The sequence below is a fragment of the Pimephales promelas genome, chromosome 6 (genome assembly GCF_988280905.1).
Source record: "Pimephales promelas chromosome 6, fPimPro1.hap1.1, whole genome shotgun sequence".
In the NCBI taxonomy this organism is placed as follows: Eukaryota; Metazoa; Chordata; class Actinopteri; order Cypriniformes; family Leuciscidae; genus Pimephales; species Pimephales promelas.
The window spans coordinates 6,864,330-6,889,281 of NC_142774.1; the positions used below are offsets into that span (position 1 = coordinate 6,864,330).

At 38.2% G+C, this 24,952-nt stretch overlaps 1 protein-coding gene and 1 long non-coding RNA gene across 3 annotated transcripts in view; both read left to right on the top strand.

Moving 5' to 3' along the window:
• The window catches only part of LOC120490236 (uncharacterized), a 45,296-nt gene that overhangs the window by 8,880 nt on the left and 11,464 nt on the right, over positions 1 to 24,952 (top strand). The gene's annotated exons all lie outside the window — the stretch shown is intronic.
• On the top strand, positions 1,501 to 3,850 carry sox1b (SRY-box transcription factor 1b). Its single transcript, XM_039687651.2, has one exon. It carries the CDS (start codon positions 2,276 to 2,278, stop codon positions 3,290 to 3,292), a length of 1,017 nt encoding a protein of 338 aa, XP_039543585.1. The 5' UTR covers positions 1,501 to 2,275; the 3' UTR covers positions 3,293 to 3,850.

Here is a 24,952-nt window from a genome sequence, read left to right on the forward strand (position 1 = left end):
TGGAACACAGACCGACACACGAGGATTTTAGTGCTGAAGCTCAGATCAGGCAGTTCACCAAGCTCATAGTGTGATTTCCATTAAATTCTTTATTCTTTATTGGGTTTCTGTTTTCTTGCACTTTATTGTGTTCTTCCTATATCAGTGGTACTCATGATAATGTGCATTATCATTAAATCAAAGTAAAATATTGTAAAAAAAATCATATTAATCATATTAGCCTTGCACATTATTTATTCTGTTTTATTACAAATATGTAAGCCTACATTTAATAATTTTGCAGACGCTCAAATGTATGTAGCCTTATTTATTTTTGGTATATAAAATAGCACCCACTTTAATAAAAAGAAATATTTCTTTCATCTATTAATTTAATTATCTGTATATTGACACCATTGTTAAACCAGTTGTGTAATCCAACAAATAAGGCGTAATTGACTGATGGCAACACCTTTTCCACTTGTTGAAACACTTGTTGTTCCACACTGATGGGTATGATGATTAACGCATTAACCGATGCGATATTTATTTTTCGCATCGGTTCACAATTAATGGAGATATTCCGAGCAAGTCTTGTGTGAAATCTGAGCGACTCCCTCAACGCCTCCCCTTCAATATTATCCACCTCACATTTTCACGTTTCAAAAAGGTATGAAGCTCACAACATATTCCAAGGTTTTCTTCCATTTTTCCATAACAGATTGTGTCGTGAAACTTGCACGTACAAATGTGTGATCAAATATATGTGGGGTAAAAGGAACTTGTGGTGGTGGTTCGAGTAGGCTAATACATGTCGCCTATGCTATATAAAGCAGAGTGTCTTCAGAAGGACAGTGCTACTGATGGTCCTCGTGTGTGCACGTCCAGTAGACGGCGATCACACTCTAAATTAATGTAAGAGCACGAGGTGACAAATTTTGCTTTTCATGAGCACATTTTGTGGATCAAAATCATTAGAATTCCGATAGAAAAAGCCCAGTGAACGTGTGAGTAAAATGGCCTTCGTAAATGAGTTTGATCTTGTTTTGATGACGTCAAAATAGGCTACGTGTTTTTGAACTGGCGAAATGCGAGTTATTATTATTTTTTTTTAATTAATTGGGAAGAATTTATAGCTACTTGTGATATTGTAGCCTATTTTTTAAGTCAACATTTCCGATACCAATAAAAAGTGCTAGGAGATGGGCTACTGCAGCGTTGGGGGGAAAAGAATAACATGGCAGGTTACACCAATTACTTTTTTTTAATGCACACTAACCATTTTTAAGCTGTTCCCCACTCTGCACTTGATGACAAAAAGCCTCCTCACATGGCACATGCACCGGGCGTGAGTCACCTGTTTCTTAGCAACCGTCACAACATGAAAACACCTGTGGCATCAATTTGTTCAAATAAGGATTGTGATAAAAACTGTGATTAAATAATGAAAAATATACTGGAAACGTGTGTGAGGGCAAATCTATATATAAACAACTTTAACACAAACAGTCTGTTTGCGGAGAAGTTTATTTCATTCTTACTTTGGGACATTTGTAGGCCTTGTTGTGGTTAAAGTAGTTGAAGTGTTTCAATAGCTAATAATTGCGTAACTATTGCGTAATATGTTGTTCACACAACAGGAATTGTTCTGATAGAAAACCATATCAGCTACAAGAAAATAAAAAAACATTGCTCACATTCAGTCGGAGTTCAGTCTCCGGCGTTTCAAAAAGGTGATGAATTCAGTAAACATTGGAGCCAAATAATAATAATAATAAAAAAAAAATACCGATTTATTCCAGTGAAAATTTGACCAAAAATAACGTGGTTTGTAGCCAGCTGTTTACCTTCCGCGTGCCGCAGAAAAACCCTTCAGCTGCGCCTGTGGCGCGCGCGATGGATCTCTCCCTTGCTCGTCACCTGACCGCGAGCCATATGCAAATCAGCCCGTCCTCAAACGCCATTGGCTCTCTCACCCTCATTTATTCCCTGTCAAAGCGCATCATATGGCCGCTCTTCCACTAACTTTTCTAGCCTGCCGCCGAAAGTAGCTCAAAGACAATTCTGCAGTGCACTGGATGTGAAAATCACCCCGAGAGGAAGTTCGAATAAAACAAAAGGGAGACGAGCTGCCGCAAAGTTCCCATCCATCATCCTCTGTTTGGATTGCGCCCACCACATCTCCTGTTCGAGTGGCCTCTTTTGTTATTCGGAGGTTCTACGCGTGTGCGCCTGCCAGCGAACGGGGACGTGTGAATGTTTCTGTGTGTGAGCTGAGTAAGTTAAAGCCGGGTGAATGTATAGCATGATGATGGAGACGGACTTGCATTCTCCTGGAGCCCAGACTAACACGAACACGGGCCACACGGGACCCAACAGCAAAGTTAACCAAGACCGCGTCAAGAGACCCATGAACGCGTTCATGGTGTGGTCTCGGGGTCAGCGCAGAAAGATGGCTCAGGAGAATCCAAAGATGCACAACTCGGAGATCAGCAAGCGCCTCGGGGCGGAGTGGAAAGTCATGACCGAGGCGGAGAAGCGACCCTTCATTGACGAGGCGAAAAGACTGCGCGCCATGCACATGAAGGAGCACCCGGATTACAAGTACCGACCCCGGAGGAAGACCAAGACTCTGCTCAAGAAGGACAAGTACTCTTTGGCGGGTGGCCTGCTCGCTGGATCAGGGGGCGGAGGCGGCATGGGGCTGGGGATGGGTGCAGCGGGGGTCGGGCAGAGGTTAGACAGTCCGGTGGGTCACGGTGGCAGCACCGCGGCGAGCTACGCGCACATGAACGGCTGGACCAACGGCGCGTACTCGGGCCAGGTGGCGGCCGCCGCGGCTGCCGCCGCGATGATGCAGGAGGCTCAGCTCGCCTACAGTCAGCACCCAGGCAGCGGAGCGCATCACCACCACGGGCACCACCACCATCCTCACAACCCCCAGCACATGCACCGCTACGAAATGACCTCTCTCCAGTACAGCCCCATCTCAAACTCTCAGAGCTACATGAGCGCCTCGCCGTCAGGCTATGGGGGAATATCCTACGCGCAACATCAGAACTCCAGCGTGGCTTCGTCTGGGGCCATCGGCGCGCTGGGCTCGCTGGTCAAATCGGAGCCGAGCGTAAGCCCTCCCGTTACCGCTCACGCTCGAGCCCCTTGTCCCGGAGACTTGCGCGAGATGATAAGCATGTATTTACCGACGCCGGAGGGAGGGGACCCGTCCGTTCAGAGCAGACTTCACGCTGTACCGCAGCACTATCAAAGCTCCACGACGAGCGTAAACGGAACCGTTCCACTGACGCACATATGAAATGAAACCTTACGCATTCAGACTCCAATAACCAAATATGTACCTCTTTTAGAGCATAACTACCTTTTTTGTACAGAATGTCTGTTCTTGTAAATTTGAAGGTGATTTTATTTAAATATAGGATAATACTTAAACTGAAGAGTGTCCTCGGGATGTTGTCTGAATAATTTGTCCGGGATGACACCATATGCGTGAGCTTTATTTGCGAGGGATTAATTATTCTTTTGTGAGTGAGTGAGTGTGTGTGTGTGAGAGAGAGAGATAGGCTACTATGTTTTTTAAAAAAAAAAAGAGTGGTTGCAACAGTGAATAGTCTAAATACAATGTTTTTAAAGTTTTCTAAGATTTTTCTCTATCACACTTTGATTTGTCAACACGTGAGTTACTGTATTTGCTCTGTTCCTTATTTGTTTGTTGTATTTTTCCCCCCTTGTACATTGTGAATATATTACAGAGAAGATTGGTACACACCTGTAAATATAATTCGGATTTGCCAGGATAAAAAAAGAGGAAACGTTTTGCGTTGATGTGAGAAGAATAAATTTGCTTTTGCTCTGATTCTGGAAAGTTAGTTTGCTGTGTTGTTTTGCTTTTTATCCCGCGAGGTTTCGTAAATAGGCTATATTATTGTAAATGTGATAGTCACTCTCTGCTTGATGTATTCTGAACCTAAAATTGAACATTTTAAAATTGAAAACTTTTTCAACAGCACATTATTAGGCTATTTTAATTATATATTCAGGCTGTCACATATAAAATGTAAAATTGAAACATATTTGTATGTTCAACTGAGGTAACAAAAAAAACGACTGAAAATTGTATGGGACTCTCGCATATGTTGGACCACGTGCAGTTGTGTTTATTATTATAAATCACGTTTTCATTTCCAAATAATTTTCCATTGCTATTACATTTTCTCGGGTACGTTATTTTTAAAAATACATTGGGAAATGAATGGATGAAGGGGAGTTTTATAGACTTATAAACGCTCCACTTAGATCATGTTGTGTCTGTCTAATAACTGAAACCTCTTCAGATCGCTTGATAATTACTATTTATATGATGCCACTATTTTTGTTGAGCGTGATCAGCTGCTTTAATTGCGACAGCGCTATTTTACAGTAAGGAAACCTTCTGTGTTTTGTTTCTTTCAATAAGCCTTCCGTGGGGTTGTTGCTGTGTCTTGATGCATATGATGGAGGTCAAAGTTCAAGACCTCTCAAAATAAAGAGTGTCCAATGAAAAACGAAGAACAGCAAATAGAGAGCGAACCACATTATTCATTGTTCAAAGGACCAACCCCATGTTTTTTTCCCCGTGAGCCCCGGATTGTGAAGACATATGCTTTAAATCCGCTCCACTTCAATTAAATCCGCCTGGGTTCCCGCGAGCCACTCGTGACTATATTTACCGGATATGGAATAATTGCGTTCTAAATCTCCTAATGGAATTAAAAACGTTACTGTTTATTATTTTCACTTTCGATATGCGTTTTAAGAAGAATTCTATTTTTTTCGCCTTGTGGCTTTATTTTCTTTTGCTAAAATTGACAACCTAATTTTCTTATAATTGAATCAGTGGTGGACCGTAAAGCAAATGTTGCTCGTATATCCTCCGTGGGGTGTCGGTGGGATTAAGATGAATGCCGAGAGTGTTTTGTGTCAGGGAAAGAGGAGGATTAGACAGCCCTAAAAGCTGAACCCCCGGGTCAGCGACAAGTTACATTCTTATTACAATGACACCCACCGGAAGAGTGACGTTACGCGGGAGCTATCCCGCAACAAGTAGCAGGATTCAGGGAGCTCTTTCAGCTTCAGTTTTTTTTCTTTCTTTTTTTTTTGAACTCCACACAGACGACCGTGAGAATGTTGACGAAGAAGTTTCACTATAATATTTGTAACAAAAAAGGAATAAAGGAAATTAGTTTAGGAAAAATAATGTAACTCTTATTTGAAAATGACACGGATTTTTTTTTTTTTTTTTTTTTTTGCCGTTTAAGTGGACAGGACACTAAAAAATAGACATTTTCCTTATTTCAAGAAAATATATTTTTAAATAAACTCTGTCCTCGCATGCGCAACGATAGGGCAATGCACAACATTGTTATTCTTGGCAAGGCGGATTTGCATTCAGAAACAAAAAGAGTGAGCCCAGCTTGGGCACCAGTCCAGCAGACTGGCAAATCTCGCCCTATTCACCTTCACCGTTTCCTGGCAGAAGCAAAGAATAGGCTATACAACCGTCGATACATCTTTAATAGAGACAGACCTTTATCACCTTTACACCGCCATGTTCTAAAGTGAAATGGTCAAAATTGGGCTTGTAGCCTATATTTTGTCATTTGCTCTCGCTGTCATAAATGTTCCTAATTAGCATCGGGTTTATCATACCCGTGCATATTTTCTTTCCTCTTTAGAAAAAAAAGCCGGTTGCCGTTCTGCTACGGAAGATTACGGAGACAGATTGCAGAGGACGAATGTGCGGCGCCAGATTAGCGGGGAATAGAAACAGCAACTGGGCCAGTAAATTCCTTGCGCGGGCCTTATCGTGCAATTACACGTTGACATGTTTAACAATCTCGCAGTCTTTATTCCTAATCCACAAACCTCCGAGAGGCACGCTTTAGACTTGGTTAAACGTTTACCGAATAGGCTGAAACCTATGTTCCACAAAATATTAGGGGGCAACTATCTTTCTCTTTTGTTTAAATTGGTAGAAATAGTTTTTTTCCCTCTCACCTTTGTGTTTGTCTACTCTTTATTGAACGTGAATCACGATAACCTTTGCAAATCCGGCTTTTAAAATCATCTATCCTTACGCCGTATGCTACTAAATGTGTCCAAACGTTTGTCTTCCACACGCATTTCAATAATGTTGTAATCATCCGGCTTGAGATCTATAAGCACTGCATTTGTAACTATGAGACTGACATGGAGCAGGTCTAAACCTGCCATTGGGGAGAAATATGATGTTAACACACTCATTTGTTATTTAATATAGGCTTAATTTCACTATAAAAAATATTGTTGGTTTAACTTAAAAAACGAAGTAACCTGGTTGCTTCATTGAAAGTTAATTGAAATGGAAAAAATTGAGTTAATACAATGAAGGAGATTGATTTAATCATCAGAAACTCAAAATATTATGTTATCTGAACCACATAAATTATTTAAGTTGATTTGACAAAAGAAAATTGTTGTGAATACAAATCATGAACATATATTTTTTACAGTAATGTCTTTCTAAAGTTATGCTTTCGTTTGTCATATAAAAACAGTTGTGAAAATGTTTTTTTTTTTACCAACACCTTTAAAATAGCCTAGCCTGTAAAAAAGATTTTCATGATCCATCACAACCTTTTTCTTTTGTCAAACTGATTTGGTTCAGATAACATCATGTTTTGAGATTCTGTTGATTAAACCAGTTTGTAAGTCAAATGTTTTATTTCACTGAACTCAAAATTTGAAGGCAGCCAACTTAATTTTTTATGATAAACCAACAATATATTTTCTCCTGCACATCACATCACATCACTGTAAGAAATATAGTTGGTTTAACTTAAAAAAAAAAATGAAGTAACCTGGTTGCCTTAAAATTTTAAGTTCATTGAAATGGGAAAAATTGAGTTAATACAATGAAGGAGATTGATTTAATCACCAGAAACCCAAAATATTATGTTATATGAACTACATCATTTATTTAAGTTGATTTGACAAAAGAAAAAATGTTGTGATTACAAATCATGAAACTATTTTTTACAGCGAAACCATCTTTGAGTCAAATATGGACAAAACCATCCATTGGTTTAAATTAAACAATTTAAACCTAAACAATTTAAACCTAAAGGTTCATTTAAACCAACGTTTGGGTTTGTCCATTTGACCCAGCATTGTGTACAGTGTAAATTGGCTTTGTAATTTGCAATGACTTAAAATGTGCATCATTTATTAAGTGTCCCTTTGTTTAGCCTATGACAAACTGAAGGCGAGGAGAATGATCCCTTTAAGCATGTAATGAGTTTACGAGTGGTCAGAGGCTCAAGTTAATTTACGAACGTTTTTACGTGCTACTTGGGCAAAGACGCTCGTAGGAAACGTGCCGTAGAGATTACAACATGCGACTAAAGTTCTACTCAGCACTTCGGGAAGCACACTATTGGTAGTTAGCGAGTTATCTCTTTCTCTTAGTCTCTTTTTCCCGCATACACACACACACACACACACACACACACACACACACACACAACTCTTACTCTCCCCTGTTACTGTCCGCCTGTGCGAGGGCCTGCGGCGAAGTGATTGTGAGAGACTCTGTTGGAATTTGGCAGCGCGCGGCTTTGGAACGGCGCCCCACGCTGACTGTCATTCACCGGGCCTGCGCGACTCACTGTGCAGTTGGGAAGTGTCGCACATCCGTGCACTCATTGGCCTTACAAAGCTGATTACAAGCATCAGCGAATTCCTGAAGGCAATGAGAGGCGATGCAGGTGCACGAGAGGGTAACATGCGCGGATGTAGCTGAAAGTTGTGAACAGCCTCACCCTAAATTACCTGTCTGAGGCGAATAAGTGCACTAACTTTAAAAAAAAAAAAAAGACTGGAAAATGGAAATCTTCTTTGCAAAATATATACCATTTCTGAAAAATAAATAATATTTGTATTTATGATTGAGAGACTTTTATGATCCTTCGAGTAGCGTTATGTTAATATTGGATGTTTCATTCATTTAGGAATGTTTTGTTCAACCTCGATTTGGAAACGTTCACATGTGAATTAAAAATATTTAAATCAGTTTTGATTTACTAGATTTTAAAATATTTCTTTTTATTACCTCAGACAAACTACCTTTAAATTTGTTTACTCCTTTGTCTAAGGGCTGACAGCAGTCGTGTGCTCCTTAAGAACGCGACTTATGTCCAGAAAGGTGTGCGTGTGGGTTTAAATAACAGATTGATTTCAGAACAGAATTATATAGCCATTCGAATCAAGAGGAGCATCTTTCGATGTCTCTTCTTCCTCACGTTCCTCGAAGGGAGACCCGTCACCTGAGAGTTGTCACCCCGCTGTCACTTGCCGATTAACGGACAAAAGAGGTCTCCCGGACGGTCTGTGGCAGCCAGTCAACCAGAACGGACTATGCAAATAGCCCGGAGAAGGCGAGAAGATGGCGAACACTGCTCTCAATTGTTCTGTGGATTCCACAGCTTTGCGTGCGCAGCTGCAGTTACCCAGGACACTATTTTGCATTCGCGAGCAGACACCTAAATGTCTCGGCTAAACGGACATCTGAAACCGTTATCCTTAAACAAGTGGAAAGATCAACCTCACTTTTATAGTCTATGAAAATGTGAAGGATCAATCGAGATAAAAGGAAACTTTAGAGTGTCAGTAAGAGCGCGCGCGGAGCTGTCCAGGTGCTGAAACCCAACATGCTGAAAAGTGTGGTTTACAAAGGTTTAAAACTTCAAACGAGCAGTTCCTTACACCAGGTATATGTTTTACTTTACAGGCCTATCTACAACATTGGCCTGATTTTAATATGTTTTCAGTAGCAGAATTAAGGGTGAATGGCACATAATGTCCGCCTCATCACGTGGGTTAAGACAAATCGTACGAATTAGTACGATTGAGGTCGTACAAATTAGTACGAATTAGCCACTTTTTAATCATGCGTCGAATTCGTACGAATTGGTCGTGAGATAGTGTTGGCCTAGCGCAGTCTCATCCCAAGACGTCATGTAACTGACGTCTTTTGACCATACGTCAACATCCGCCTTTTTAGGGTACCCTTAAACGTCGGTTAGATGACGTTATCGGATCCTAACCCTACTCCGTCACCTAACCGACGTTAAAGGTAAAGCGTCAGTTGTATGACGGCCCGGGATCGTCATGTAATCGACGTTTAACTGTATAAAAAGGCGGATGTTGACGTATGGTCAAAAGACGCCCCAAGACGTCAGTTATATGGGATGAGACTGTGTTAGTCCGCCTTGTGTAAGTTTTCTTGCCATAAATGAAAAACATTAATCCAACACGATACATACTGAAAATGTTACCAATCCACTTGAACAGGAAACAAGTTTATATTATAATATAAGGATGCGTGACAAGTTAGTTCATACTTTATAATCTTTTATGCAAGATTTCCCCTTTCTGTCCGCATGTTTATTTCGCACTTTTATTTTTCAACGCTTAGGCTATTAAATCATCCAAAATTCACAGTTGGCTACAACACATGAAATTGAGGAAAAAGAAGGCTTGAACTCCAAAAGTCATTGAAATGGTCAACTTCCTGTTTTCATACAAACATACGTCACCACTCCAGCAATATAGCTGAGAGCATAGCAGTTTTTATGGCTGCAGGAGGATAGTCTAAAAAGGCAACACGCATGTCTACATGTGTGAACTTATGGCACTAGATTACTTACATTATATGCAGTTATATTATAATTGTATGCAGTTATATTTCTAGATTTTCCGTTAACTGGTGACGTTTTTTGTGAAGTACCCCCTCTCTCTCTCTCTCTTACACCATTTGCAATTGACTGCAATTTGCAGCTGGCTGGTGGGTAAAACCTCACCTCTCCTCTGGCTTTTGGCTTTGGTTGGTCAGAGCTGCCAAAAAAATAAAAGGCTGTAAATTAGCCCAATTTATGATGCCTACTGTGCAATTCACTGATGCTTCCCATGAAGTGCCAGTGGGTGAGGGTACAGAAAAACAGACTGAACATTTTGTTGCCCCGTGGGGCAGTTCATTAGCACATAATAACCACTTAATCATGAGATGAAGTCAAAGTCTTCCTCTCGTGTAGCGCCATTTGGTGCTTTCTTGGTTGGGATGGAGTTTAGGGTGGCGCGTACCCAACTGTGGCCAATGGCCATGATGCCCGTGAATATTGGTGTGGGTGTAGTTGTGTGCATGTTTCTTCAATCTCTCAGTATGTAAATCCTCAGCTTGGATTTACTTAACCACATGCATGTTATTTAGATTCTCCAGTCCCGAACATCAGTGAAATGAATCTAAACTAACATGATGTGGCCTAATGGGTAAAGTTCTGAGCTGCTATCTAAATAGGACTTTACCATTGTGCACTAATTAAAGCCCCCATTAAATAAAAAAAGTATTGTTTTTAATGGGAAAAATGCAGTATTTATATCAAAAATGATTTATCCATGCAATTTTTATTTAAATTTATGTGCCCTCTTAATCTTTAATCACAATAACTTCCCCTCCTTCAGTGGAACTTCTTTTCTCTGATGATGTGGTCACTGGCGTGAGGGGTGGGGCAACCTGGCTGTCACTCACATGACATCACAGCAATAGCAAACCATCCTATCAACTCCCGATGGACAAAATCCAGTCCCGCCCTACTTTTCTTCTTATTCGAGAAGCCGTTTCACTCAGATATATGTCACAATTGCACTGTAAAATCTATCATTGTTCTTACTAATTTTTTTGTTAACTTTACTTAATGTCCAATAATTAGTTGAACTTACTTAATTTCTTAGTAATCTGTACTGTTTGCATGCTATGCCTTCGTTACTCAGAAAAACCTTGGAAACATAACTTGACTGGTTTGAGTACCATTTTATCATTATATATGATGTTATATAATTTTTTTTTTAATGATTTAATTAATTGACCGTTACAATTTTTTTTTGCGGTCTCCCCAATATAACCCCAATAACGATAGCAAATAAAATTGTAATGGTAAAATAAAGACAAAAATAGAAAAACAAAGCACTCTGGGAGTATACTTCCTCAGATGAGATCACAGACAGAATTATGTTATGCTTACTTAATGAAATTAAGGCAATGAGTTTGCATAATAAAATTAAGTAAACTGATCTAATTGGTTTTTACAGTGTGGGAAAAAAAATCGATCAGAACTTTTCTTTCATGCTGACTGTGTTCTCTTAAATAATAAAAAAAAATAGCCGTGTCGTATTTAGTGAATTAATAAACTGGTTCAATCTACAAATTCATGGTCTTATAAGGATAATTTAAAGGAACACTCTGAAGTTTTGGGACTTTAGCTTATTCACCATATCCCCCAGAGTTAGATACATCCATACATACACTTTTCATCTCCGTGCATGCTGTAACTCTGTCTGACTCACCCACCGCTAGCCTAGCTTAGCACAAAGACTGGATGTAAATGGATACAGCTAGCATACTAATCCCAAACAAGAGGTAAACTTTCCCCTTATAGCCTATTGTAATGTAATTATCCAACGTTACTGTATTATATGCTGTTGAATACATTTGGTTCAGCTGTACTGAATTGCATTTAAAATATATTGATTACTGTAATAATTCATGTTCTCTGATATTTATTAGTCAGGATGCGTTTTTGGTTGGAATTCTATGAAACATGGGATTACCTGGCCTCCCCTGTTTATTGTCGCACCTCTTTACAATACAGCGAACACCCATGATTGTAAACTATGCTTTTACTATCTAGTGATTGCGCAACGCTTTCTCATCCTTTGACGTCATATAGAACGCTATATGCAAAAACGGCACTATACTACGCACATGGCACCCTTTATCGTTAATATAACACGCACTGTGAGGGCTAAGTTTAGGTGTGGGGTAGGGTCTGCGTGTCATATTCACGCTAAAGGATTTATGACGTCTTGGGTTCGCGTGTTATATTAACGATAAAGGGTGCCGTGTGCGTAGTATAGCGCCGTTTTCGCATATAGCGTTCTATATGACGTTAAAGGATGAAAACGGGCTGGATTGCGGACTCTATTACTCCGCCCAAGTAGCAGTGCTTCGCCTTCTGAGAATATAGTTCCCATATAGTTAAAAGATGGCTGTGTCTCATATGACCTTGTTATTTGTACACTCTGTGACTATACGAATCACAACATGTAAATAGGAAAATGTTTGCGTAATTTTGTCTCTTGGGATTAGTATGCTAGCTGTATCCATTTACATCCAGTCTTTGTGCTAAGCTAGGCTAGCGGTGGTGAGTCAGACATGTATGGACTTATCTAACTCTGGGGGATACTGTGAATAAGCTAGTCCCAAAAAGTCAGAGTGTTCCTTTAAGGGGAAAATTTAACTTAAAATCAGGACATGCTGCTATATTTTCGTTGCAGTTTAGTAAAATAAACATTGTACGATTGTAATGATTAGGGTTTAAAAGCATTTGTTCCTCTTATGGGTGAAGTATCTTGTTGTTTGTGTATGAGTGCAATTTTGTAAGCATTGATAAAATGGTTTGTGAGGGGATTAAGCAGAACTGGAGCAGAAGAAGGGAAGCGTGACCATGTTTATACGAGTTAAAAACACATGGAAAAGCAGACAACAAAGAAAAAGGGAGAAAATAAAAAGGGAAGAGGGAATGTGCATGAAATAGCAGATCAATTTTTGACATGTTTAACCATACTGTATATCCTTTGCTCTTTTTAAAAATAATTTGGATGAATTACAAAGTGAAACTGAAATAATGCCAATGTCAACAATCCTAATATATATCAAAATAAATATCATATGCACAAAATGTACAATGTGACCCTCGTACTCAAACACAGGGATTTGCAATCATGACGCTTTAAAATGATGTTCAGGTCACACAGACACACACAGTTTATCCCTGATCGTGGGGTCAAGTCTCAATCTGGAAGCTCTTTGATTCTTTAAACCCCAAAACCAGGGTCTTGTTTCAGAGTAGTGGAACCATATCTGAGCTCCTTGACACAATGAACTTGACAGACAACCAGATTTTCCTGCTGTGAGTCTGGTTTGGGTTACTCTGCTCTTATTATGCTGTCTGAAAGAGAACAGGTAATGGAGTCTGAGGCGAGGTGGAGGAACGCAGACTGCGCCCTTTATTCAGCTCTACCTTGATTACCTGAAACTCAGGTAATTGCTGCGGCTCTATTTCAGACACTGTTTACCCCTTCAGAAATAATCATCTGATCAGTCTGCCCTCACCTGGGGCAAAAAAAAAGAGAGAGCACTGAGCTGGCACAACCTAACTCCCTTATCATTGTCACCACTCCACTCTCAAAATAAAAGTTGCCACACCAAAAACTACTGCAATACTAACACACTTCAGTATCAACAATAGTAGGCCTTTAGTGTTACATCGTGTTGCTTGAACGTTAGTTTTGGACACTAATGGATTAGATTAGAATATTATTAGATAATATTTGGTTTAATTGTGAAAGAAAACGGCTTAAATTGTTCATTGTTATCATATGCTCTGACCTCAAATATGCAGGCTTTTGCAGGTAAATGTAAATATGACAAAGTAGAATCAATGATTTATGAATATTTTCCTGCCATTTTGAGAATAACATGCACTCTGAGGAGGAAAAAAAGGCACTAATGTGTAGCAATAGCATTTAGGTACTGTGTACTTTGGTACCTTTGAGGGACTAATATGCACTCTTTAGGTGCAAAGGTGTACCTTTTGAAAGAGTATCATTCCAGTGACAGCTTTTGTACCTTTTTTCGTGCATCATGTAATCAATAGAAAAGGAACGATTGATTACGAGTATTTTAAAATGAAATATAATCTAATTACGAGTACTTTATTTTTGGAATCTGATTACGTAATCCAGATTACATGTAATCAGTTACTACCCAGCCATCCCTGAGACAACTTTTGTACCTTTTTTTTTCCGAGAGTGTGTATCATGTAATCAATAGAAAAGGAATGATTGGTTACGAGTATTTTAAAATGAAATATAATCTAATTACGAGTACTTTATTTTTGGAATCTGATTACGTAATCCAGATTAGATGTAATCAGTTACTACCCAGCCATCCCTGAGACAACTTTTGTACCTTTTTTTCTGAGAGTGTGTATCATGTAATCAATAGAAAAGTAATGATTGATTACAAGTATTTTAAAATGAAATATAATCTAATTACAAGTACTTCCTTTTTGGAATCTGATTACGTAATCCAGATTAGATGTAATCAGTTACTACCCAGCCATTCCAGTGACAACTTTTGTACCTTTTTTTTCTGAGAGTGTGTATCATGTAATCGATAGAAAAGTAACGATTGATTACGAGTAAATATAATCTAATTACAAGTACTTCATTTTTGGAATCTGATTACGTAATCCCGATTAGATGTAATCAGTTACTACCCCGCCATCCCAGTGACAACTTTTGTGCCTTTTTTCTGAGTGTTTATCATGTAATCAATAGAAAAGTAACGATTGATTACGAGTATTTTAAAATGAAATATAATCTAATTACAAGTACTTAATTTTTGGAATCTGATTACGTAATCCAGATTAGATGTAATCAGTTACTACCCAGCCATCCCAGTGACAACTTTTGTGCCTTTTTTCTGAGTGTGTATCATGTAATCAATAGAAAAGTAACGATTGATTACGAGTATTTTAAAATGAAATATAATCTAATTACGAGTACTTCATTTTTGTAATCTGATTACGTAATCCAGATTAGATGTAATCAATTATACCCAATGACAACTTTTGTACCTTTTTTTCTCTCTGAGAGAGTTTTTCTCAACAGAATCTTTGTGTTTTAATGAGCTAATAAAATGTTTCAACTCAAATCAATATTTATGTGACAAGTAATCATTATCATGATCATCTGTTTTACAATGGGGGGGGGCTGATCAGCCTTTTTGGGGGTTATTCCGGCTGGATGTTGTACATTATCCCTTACACAGCCTCGATACGATGACTGACATCTCTTAAAATTTGTGACAAATGTCAATTAGCCAAACACTAAGTGCTGTTACAGTATGTTTTATCTGATCAGGGGGCCAAGAGCGAGAGGGAGGGATGGGGAAAGCAAAAGAAAACCATCTTCTAGCCCATGTGGATAGCAGACCTCTTGTGTTCTTGATCAGTATATGCCTCTATTTGACTGTAACTATTTCCAGACCTCCTGCCTTCTCGGTTTGCCTATAGTTCAGGCCAAGGCACAATAGTGTCCCGCCGCGCTGCTCTGGCTGCCGAGCCTCGCTGCCGTGGTGATTCATTATTTCGTTGCCCCCGGTGACCGGGGCCAGGCCAAGCCCCCTCCTGTCAAACAGACCACTAAGTGGTGAGAGACGAAATGAGTGACATTTCCTAAAAGTTCTGACCTTTGTTTTCCCATTGAGTCGGCTGCCATGTTGGTGGAAAAGTAGTGCACACCGAAAGTGTGCGCAAACACGTTTTAAATGCATTTTGGTAGTATTTGTTTTTAGTTAAACAGTGTTTACAATGAAGGGGTGGATCTCAAAAAACCTGTCAATACTGTATATATAATCACAAAAATGTCTTTCTTTTTTTTTTTTGCTGTAGCCATAGTGTGAATGAGAAATACTGTCATGAGAATAACGTCACAATCTTAGCAACAAATAGTTTGTTTGTTTTCAGTATTTAATATTGTATTATACATTTAAAGGGATAGTTCACTTTGAAATTAATTTTTGGTATGTTTTAGCTTACCTCAAGGGCATCCAAGATGTAGGTGTCTTTGTTTCCGCAGTAGTTTCAATTTTTATATTTTTAGGTCAAACCGTTCTTGTCTGTCAGTCATATAATGGAGGTCTATGGTCACCACCTCAAAGAGCATGCACAGATAAGTCCAAATTAAACATGATTTAATGACTTGTAAATGTAAGTACACATTGATGGCCTAAGACACGAAACGAGCGGTTTGTGTGAGAAAACGAACAGTATTTATATCGTGTTTACCTCTTGTAGCCACAGCCACGTCCAAATGATCTGATGTCTGGTTACAAGAGGTAAAACTGGAATCATTTTGAATTGTTTCACTCAATGTCAGTTCATTTTTACATAAGGCAAGGTGTTACAGCAGGTTAGGTTCACTATTAATGTTTACACTTTTAAATGTCCTTTAAATTTTCTATGGTTGAAGGTGAGTGGAATACTGCAGTCTCATTAGGCTACCCAGGTTTTGAAAACGCTTTTTGCTAACTTCATAGAGCGAATATTTCGCTGATTGTTTACGGTGTAACGGTAGCAAAGCGTCATGGGGTGTAGGAAAAAGGTGATAAATGGCGTTGAACTCGCGCGCACCGCGTGCGTCTCGAATCTAAACCATGGCCGCCACTTTAAGCCGCGGACTCCAGACCTCGATAATAACATCTGACTGCCCACCGAAGCCACAGAAATCAAGCTGGCTAAGGACGCTATAGCGCTGTAACGGCGAGACCTGTCGGTCACACTGAGGCGCGCACCCACCGCGCTCGGACCAGCGCTAATTGATTGACTAATTGAACTCTGCGTGCGGCCGCCCTCCGTTCTCAGTAATCAACATATGTTTCAGCCGGTGGAAGATTTCTGAAACATTTGCTATTATTTTTATATGGCTGTTTTATATTCTACACCTTCCTTTTCATGTTTAATGTTCAGACTGGCTATAACTGGCGATAAAAATGTCAATAAAATGGAAAGACTTTGACATCTTGTTTTGTGTTCTTCCCTTGCTTAGTTATTTACTGGTCAGCTCTAATAGCAGCCTACATCAAAACAAACTTGCGTATCAACAGCAAATCTATCACCATCAGTTTTTAACCTGCATGTATGGCCCCCCCAGTCTCTCCGCTAACACACATGTATATAAAAAAAGATTTATAGCAACTTTCATTATAAAGAAAGTTATAAATGTATGAGAGTTGGTTATTTTAAGAAAATTCGGCGTGTTTTTATTGATAATGCTCTTTACAGACCCCCTGGAGATATTATGGGAGCATACAAAAACATTAAGCATATGATTTTCTTTGAAAGCGCTGATATGTCTGTTATTTTATTGTCAGTCTCTCTCTCTCACAGGCACACACACAGGTTATGTTGATACATTTCCCCTTATACAGCAATGAGCCCTATAAATATGTATCATATTGATTTCGAAAGGCATCTAGTCTAAATCATCAACATGATCAAAACTTTGTTGAAAAACTATACTATACATGCATTTTGATGCCTGATTGATAGCTTTAATCATAAAACTAATCATTTAAAAATATCATATAGACATTATTGGGAGATATAGTGTGATGATGACTGATATTTACATAAGTTTTATGCAAGAAGTCTGTTATACCAAAGTCCCTTAAAGGAGTAGTTCACTTTTCAAAAAACTTTTGCTGATAATTTACTCACCCCCATGTTATCCAAGATGTCCATGTCTTTCTTTCTTCAGTCAAAAAGAAATTAAGGTTTTTGATGAAAACATTCTAGCATTTTCTCCATATAATGCACTTTACTGCTAACCAAACGGTTCAAGGTCCAAATGAGAGTTTCACTGCAAACAACTGTTCAAAGGGCTTTAAACGATTCGAGATGATGAATAAGGGTTTTATCAAGTGAAACGATCGCTCATTTAAAAAATAGATAAATATAAAGCTTAAGTTTTATAAGCACAAATGCTCGCCTTGCTCTGTTCTGTGACTCTCCGGTTCAAACTCGTTCATCACAATGAACAAATCTTTTTTCCTCCTATATAAGACCCTTGTTCATCGTCTGGTGTCATTTAAAGCCCTTTGTAGCTGCACTGAAACTCTCATTTGGACCTTGAACCGTTTGGTTCCCATTGAAGTCCATTATATGGAGAAAATCCTAGAATGTTTTCATCAAAAACCTTAATTTCTTTTCGACTGAAGAAAGAAAGACGAGGACATCTTGGATGACATGGTGGTGAGTAGTTATCAGGAAAAAAATTTTTTTAAAAGTGAACTAGTCATTTAAGTCATTTAACTCGGCGGCCATCTTTGAAAGCCTTGTTGTACAGCTATTTCAATCATGCAAACACAGCTCCCATCACTTTTGAATTTGGAAACATCAAATTTTTCAAAGCTGTTCACCAAGCATACGATTAGATTTCATCTTTAAAATCATCAATGAAATCTGACTGATAACTTCAACTCAAATCATGACAAAAAAGGCATTTTCCAAGCAAAATTAACTCGCTTTTTGAGCTTTGAAAGTGAATAATACAGAAATACAATTTAGAGACCACACTCTCTCTCTCTCTCTTCACTCCTCACCTGTTTCTATCTCTCTCTTTCAGCTCTTTCTGTCTCTCTTCTTCTTGGCTTCCCTTATTTGGCGTCTCTCCACAGAAGAGGATTCAGGGAGTTTGGCTGGCTGTGAAACCATTTCACATGGCTGTTTTACAGTGAAAGCAGTAGTTGTCTTTGTGTGAGATCCACCACACACATTCGTCTATCTCCATCCGCCCCTGACCTCTCCATCACCCGTGTGATCCTCCGGGTGCTGTACTGCATGAGCTGGAGGAATCGAGTGTTGTAGTTAGGCTATCTTCAAAACTTCCATAGAAAGTTTAACAACTTCACAATGTAACTCGTCCTGTACCGACGGTGGTGTGAAAATGAATGACATCTCACATCGTGTGGCTTGCTGAGGAGAGGTGTGCTTACTGTTCTAAACGACCGGGCAATTTTTACCTGGCAATGTCTGAAACAAGACAAAAACAGTCTGTAGATTTTTTATTAAGGAAGGATCCAAGCCATTTCTAGGGAACAGATAATCAAAGAGGGCTCCAATCCCAAACATCCCAGAAAAACACTCCAAACCCCATAGCAACTCCTTAGAAACAGGACTAATTCCTTCACAGTTCATGCAGCTCAAATGCAATGCACCAACTGATTAAATATATACGCAATGCAAGTCACTTGGGTTTAATGAGACTACAAAATTGCATAGATGTAAAAACAAAAGATGGAAACAAAAAAAATAAGGCTCTACTTTGTGTTTCAGTGATGATTGGCATTATAAACGAATGTTAAATTTTACTTTTAAAATCATGTTTGACATAGGCCTGCCTACCAATCAAAAGTTTGAAGTCATTTAAAAAATAAATTCAGCAAGGAAACATTCAGTGGAATGTACAAAAGAGTTCAATTTTGAATATATGCAGTTCTTTTGAAAATTTAATCCAAAAATCCAGAAAAATTGATCATAATAAATGTTTCTTGAGCAATAAATCATCATATTAGAATGATTTCTGAAGGATCATGTGACACTGACTGGAGTAATGATGCTGAAAATACAGATTTAACCACAGGAATAAATTTCATAAATGAGGGTACGTTTCCACGACAATGATGTACTAAAAATAGAAATGTTTTTCTTTCGCATTTTGGAGAAGTTTTACCTACAAATGACAACGTTGTCAAAGCGATCCTCGAAACTTAGTAGTTTGCATGAAGACGTTAACAGAAAAAAAACCTTGCATTTTCAGGCCCTCAAAACACTGTCGTCATGTAAATGAACAGCCAAAGTTGTTTTCCGAGTCATGTAAACACCAATTTCCCTTAAGCTCACCTAAAAATAATTTTGGTCTTAGGTGTGAATGTCCATTCGTCTAATAAAGAAAGCAGGACTTAAGATTTCCCTATTTATTTCTCTAACTTTCTTACACACACACATACACAAACTATATATTCTATCCCCTAACCCTACCCATCATGAGGACCAAAAAAAAAACGTCCCTACAAGGATTTTGGATATTTCCATCTTAACTGAACCACACACACAAACCCAGGTTTGAGACATTGATGGGCTTCTTTTTCTCCCCTTTACTTGTGAGCAGTCAGGTACACTGTAGGACGTAATTACCTCCATAACAATAGGAAACATCTAAATGGACTCATAATGACTTACATTCAAAGTAAAGACAATGACCTGAACCTCATCATCCAGTCCAACCATACTGTATACTGTACAGTGAGATGAGAGATACCTCAATTCAACCACCCGGCCAATCAGATCAGAGCAATCAGCTTCCTAAATCACCTGCTCTTTTCGGCTGAGGCTCATTTCGTACCTTTTAACCTCTTCTTGCGCCCCAGGCTTGGCTTTTAGTATGACAGACAAAGTGTGTAGGGAGTATCTAATGGAGTGAACCCAGCAGGGTGCAGGCAGCTTTTGGGACTGAACCGGGGCCTAATGTCAGGTGAACGGGAATATGCAGGGGAGCGCTGATATGCAGGGTGCGGCGACCCAGGATACACTGCAAGAAACATCAGGAGGAGACAAACAATTGTGCAATAAAGATGGTTTCCTGGCAGCTTTTTTCTCCTTTCTTTCCTGTTTTTCCCCTCTCTCTCTCTCTCTCTCTCTCTATATATATATATATAATCTCTAATGCTCACAGAGGCTGAATTTACTTGATTAATGGGATAGTTCACTTTGAAATTAGTTTCAATTTGGAAATTTTTAGGTCAAACCGTTCTTGTCTGTCAGTCATATAATGGAGGTCTATGGTCACCACCTCAAAGAGCACAGATGTAAGTACACATTGATGGCCTAAGACACGAAACGAGCGGTTTGTGTGAGAAAACGAACAGTATTTATATCGTTTTTACCTCTTGTTACCACAACCACAAAACGCCCGCGCCCTCAGATCACTTGGACGTGGCTGTGGTTACAAGAGGTAAAAACGGTATAAATACTGTTCGTTTTCTCACACAAACCGTTCGTTTCGTGTCTTAGGCCATCAGTGTGTACTTACATTTACGAGTCATTAAATCGTGTTTAATTTGGACTTCTCTGTGCATGCTCTTTGAGGTGGTGACCATAGACCTCCATTATATGACACCTAAAAATATCAAAATTGAAACTACTGCAGAAGATCTTGGATGTCCTTGAGGTAAGCTAAAACATAACAAAAAATCATTTCAAAGTGAACTATCCCTTTAAACTTACTGTAAAAACAGTAATATTGTGTAGTAATATTACTGTTTCCTATTACATTATTTTTTATTTTAGTTTACTCCAGTCTTCTGTGTCACATGATCCTTCAGAAATCATTCTAATATGATGATTTGCAATTTTTTTAAAGTTTAAAACATTTGTGCGGCTTAATATCGTGTGATTTTAATATATAAGCAGTACTATATATTTTAAAGCCAACTTTCATCATGTACTTTTCATTTGTTTTCAGTATCTAAAAAAAGAGCTGATCTTATAACCACAGTATTCACTTTTTTTGTACAGTAGCATACAGTGCACAGCCTTTACAAGAGAAGTGCTAAATGAAATATTACTCTCTTCACTCGCGCTTTTCAGCATGGCTAAAATAATAACAGTCTAAAACTAGGAGGATGGTGGATGTTTCAATGGCCTGGTATAGAGTGATTGGGCTGGTATTATAAACATTAGTATTAAATGAAAGTGTATAGTAGTGCCGTTAATGTGTGATCTGTAATGCAGTAACAGTGCCCCCTTTTGAGTGGAGAGGCCCTTGATCTGGAACCTAAAAATACACCATGAGCCTGTTTGTGCTCCTAGATTTTCTACAAGGCTTTTTAAAATCAACCAGCTCAGAAATACTTACTTTCTTGTTTATTTCTAGAGACTTAATTCGTTTTTTAATACTTAATCAATACTTTTATTCATTAAGGATTAATTTGATCAAAAGTTACAGTAAAGACATTTATAATGTTACAAAACATTCAATTTCAAATAAATTCTGTTCTTTTGAACTTTCTATAACTTTCTTCAGCTTTACACCACAGGAATAAACTACAGTTTACAATTATTCACATAGAAACCATGGAAGCGTATTGCATTCACTTGAAGAAAAAAATCTACTTTGTTTTTCTGAATTAAGTTAATTATCTCAGAATTACAAGATAATTTTGAATGGAATTGTTTTGCTCTGTTTTTCTGAATTAACAAGTTAATTATCTCAGAATTACGACAATTTTTCATGTAAAAAAGGTTTTGCTCTGTTTTCTGTATTAACGAGTTAATTATCTCAGAATTACAAGATAATTTTTCATGGATTTTTTTTGCTCTGTTTTTCTGAATTAATGAGTTAATTATCTCAGAATTATGAAAAAATGTTCATGGATTACTTTTTTGCTCTGTTTTTCTGAATTAACGAGTTGATTATCTCAGAATTACAAGATAATTTTTCATGGAATTTTTTTGCTCTGTTTTTCTGAATTAACGAGTTAATTATCTCAGAATTATGACATACTTTTTCATGGAAAAAAGTTTTTGCTCTGTTTTTCTGAGTTTTTGAGATAAAAAAAAAATTATCTCGTAATTCTGAGATAATTAACTCATAATTCAGAAAAACAGAGCAAATTTCTTGTAATTCTGAGATAATTAACTCGTTAATTCAGAAAAACAGAGTAGATTTTTTTCTTCAAGTGAATGCAATACGCTTCAGTAGAAAACAGCTATTTTAAATTGTCATCATATTTAACAACATTACTGTTTTGTCATTGGTATTTTTAATCAAATAAATGCAGCTTTGGTGAGCAGAAGACACTTTTGAAAACATTAAAAATCTTACCGATCCAAAACTTTTGACTGATATATGTATTTATATAATCAAGCTAATTGCAATAAAAGTCTTGATTATAGCCAGACCGATATATCGGCAGACCGATATTATCGGCCGATATTAGGCATTTTCCAAACTATCGGTATCGGCAGTTATAATGGCCGATAAATGAATATTTCAAAAATAAAATAAAAACGGACAAAACACGCTTCAACCATGTCATCAGTGTTGGAGTTGTATGGTTTGTCCACCAGAGGGCACTCTACACCGTCCCTATTGGCAACACTCGTTAAGTTGGTCACGATACATACATTGCTTGAATAACAATTAAAAGAACATCCCCATCAGTTCTCTTAACTCAAATAAGCATGACAAAATTTGTGACTATCATGTCCAGTTTCAAATAAAATATCAGCCGATATATCGGAATATCGAATTTTAAAACCCAAAAATATTTGTATCGGTATCGGCCTTCAAAATCCTTAATCGGTCGGGCTCTAGTCTTGATCTAGTCGCATCTGCATTGCAGAAAACCTGTGAGTCAACTTCCTCGTAATCTATTGTGTTCAGCGAAGCAGCTGAGCGGACATTGACAGGTGATACTAAAAACAAACAGATACAAACATCGCATACACCACAACATCACAAGTCCCCAGCCAAAGCATCCCAGAATCCCTAGATCTTGGGAGCCTGCCAAAAGATGTCAATCATCTGTAAACCAATCCAACATGAGAACAGGAGTGTTCCAGGGATCATGTTCTGGTTGGTGTGGCATCTATGGATCTGCACGGCACCAAGTCAAACATCAACCGTCTCACGTTAACCTGCCTTCCGATGAAACCGATAAAACCAATAATGAGAAAATGCAACCACTGTGTTGATGATTCTCTAAATGTCTATTTCTTTTTACAAATCCTCAATTGAATGATTTCAAACAATGTCACCGACATCTTGTAATACTCCATAAATCACACTCGCCAGTTTCAATTACGACAGCAATGGGAATGTTCTGTCTGCAGGTCACCTGATTGAAGTCTCTCGAGTCGATGTGTATCTGATGCGATATGATGAACCTCAGGGAGGGTACTTGACGAGAGAGAGTGTCTCGCAGATCAGAGATATCACTGATCCCATAATAATCCCATGATAATCCTACTGTGAGACAGCACTTAATCATCCTGTTTGTAATGTGATATGGATTAGACCATTAACAATCAGCATGGGCCCTGTCTGACACGCCATAGGCACTGACACAACCCAAACAGCCGTTTAGACAAAACAATTCTCCAAAACTACTCCAACTAGTGATCAACATCAGAGGAGGCTGATGGCCAATACACTGCTGATCACGGTTCAAAAGTTTGGTCGTCTGTTATTGCCACCAAAGTTGCATCTATATTTGCATACTATAACTGTTTTCTATTTTAAAATTATTCCTGTGATGGCAAAGATGCATTTTCAGTATCCTAGCTCAAGTCTTCAGTGTCACATGATCCCCCAGAAATCATTCTGATATGATGATTTGCTGCTCAAGACACATCTCGGTAATGCTCGGGACCAATTCTCACTATTAACTAGTTGCTTATTAGCTTCCATATTAGGATATTCACAGTTTATTAGTACTTATAAAGCACATATTAATTCCTTATTCTGTATGACCATTTTCCACATCCCTAAATCTTAACCAATACCTAAAGTTAACAACTACACACACATTTGAAATAGAAACCTTTTCTAACATTATAAAAGTCTTTAAATTTCAGATCTATTTAATGCATTCTTACGGACTATGTATTATTTTCTTTAAAAAAATACATTACTGAAACTTTTAGTGTATCATACAAATTAATCCCAGCAAATGGGTCTCAAAAAATCTTTTTAAATTTAAAATTACCCCTTATTTTAAACAGCATCAACTCAAAATTCACTACAAAAGGCATTCACAATTCACAAGACATTTAATTGAATGATTTCTACCAAATCTGTTAATCTCAAAAAATAATGTCTTATTAATTGGTCTTTCCAATATATCAGTCCATCATTAGTACTGTAAATGCTGTAGACGAAATGCATGAATGCTTTCCCTGTATGTGAACTAATGCAGGTTTGTGGTTGTGTGTATCAGTGACTCCATGCAGTAAAAGCCTTTAATTTGACCTGTATTGTTCAGTTAATTCACTATACCATTAGACTAGCGTGAGTGTCCCTTTCTTCTTGTCTGTCACACAGCCAAAGGGCAACTTTCATCCCGGATCAGGTGACTGAGTAAAGCTTCATCACGTATGATCGCTGCGGCAGAGGATCCTTAGCTATTTTTCCCCCTATAGAGAAAAACATTATTTAAGAAAAAAAACACATCAAAATATAATGCAAGGACACCGGA

Bases quoted from the DNA above. Each gene is read 5' to 3' on its own strand.
- sox1b (XM_039687651.2), top strand. From the start codon at position 2,276: ATGTATAGCATGATGATGGAGACGGACTTGCATTCTCCTGGAGCCCAG.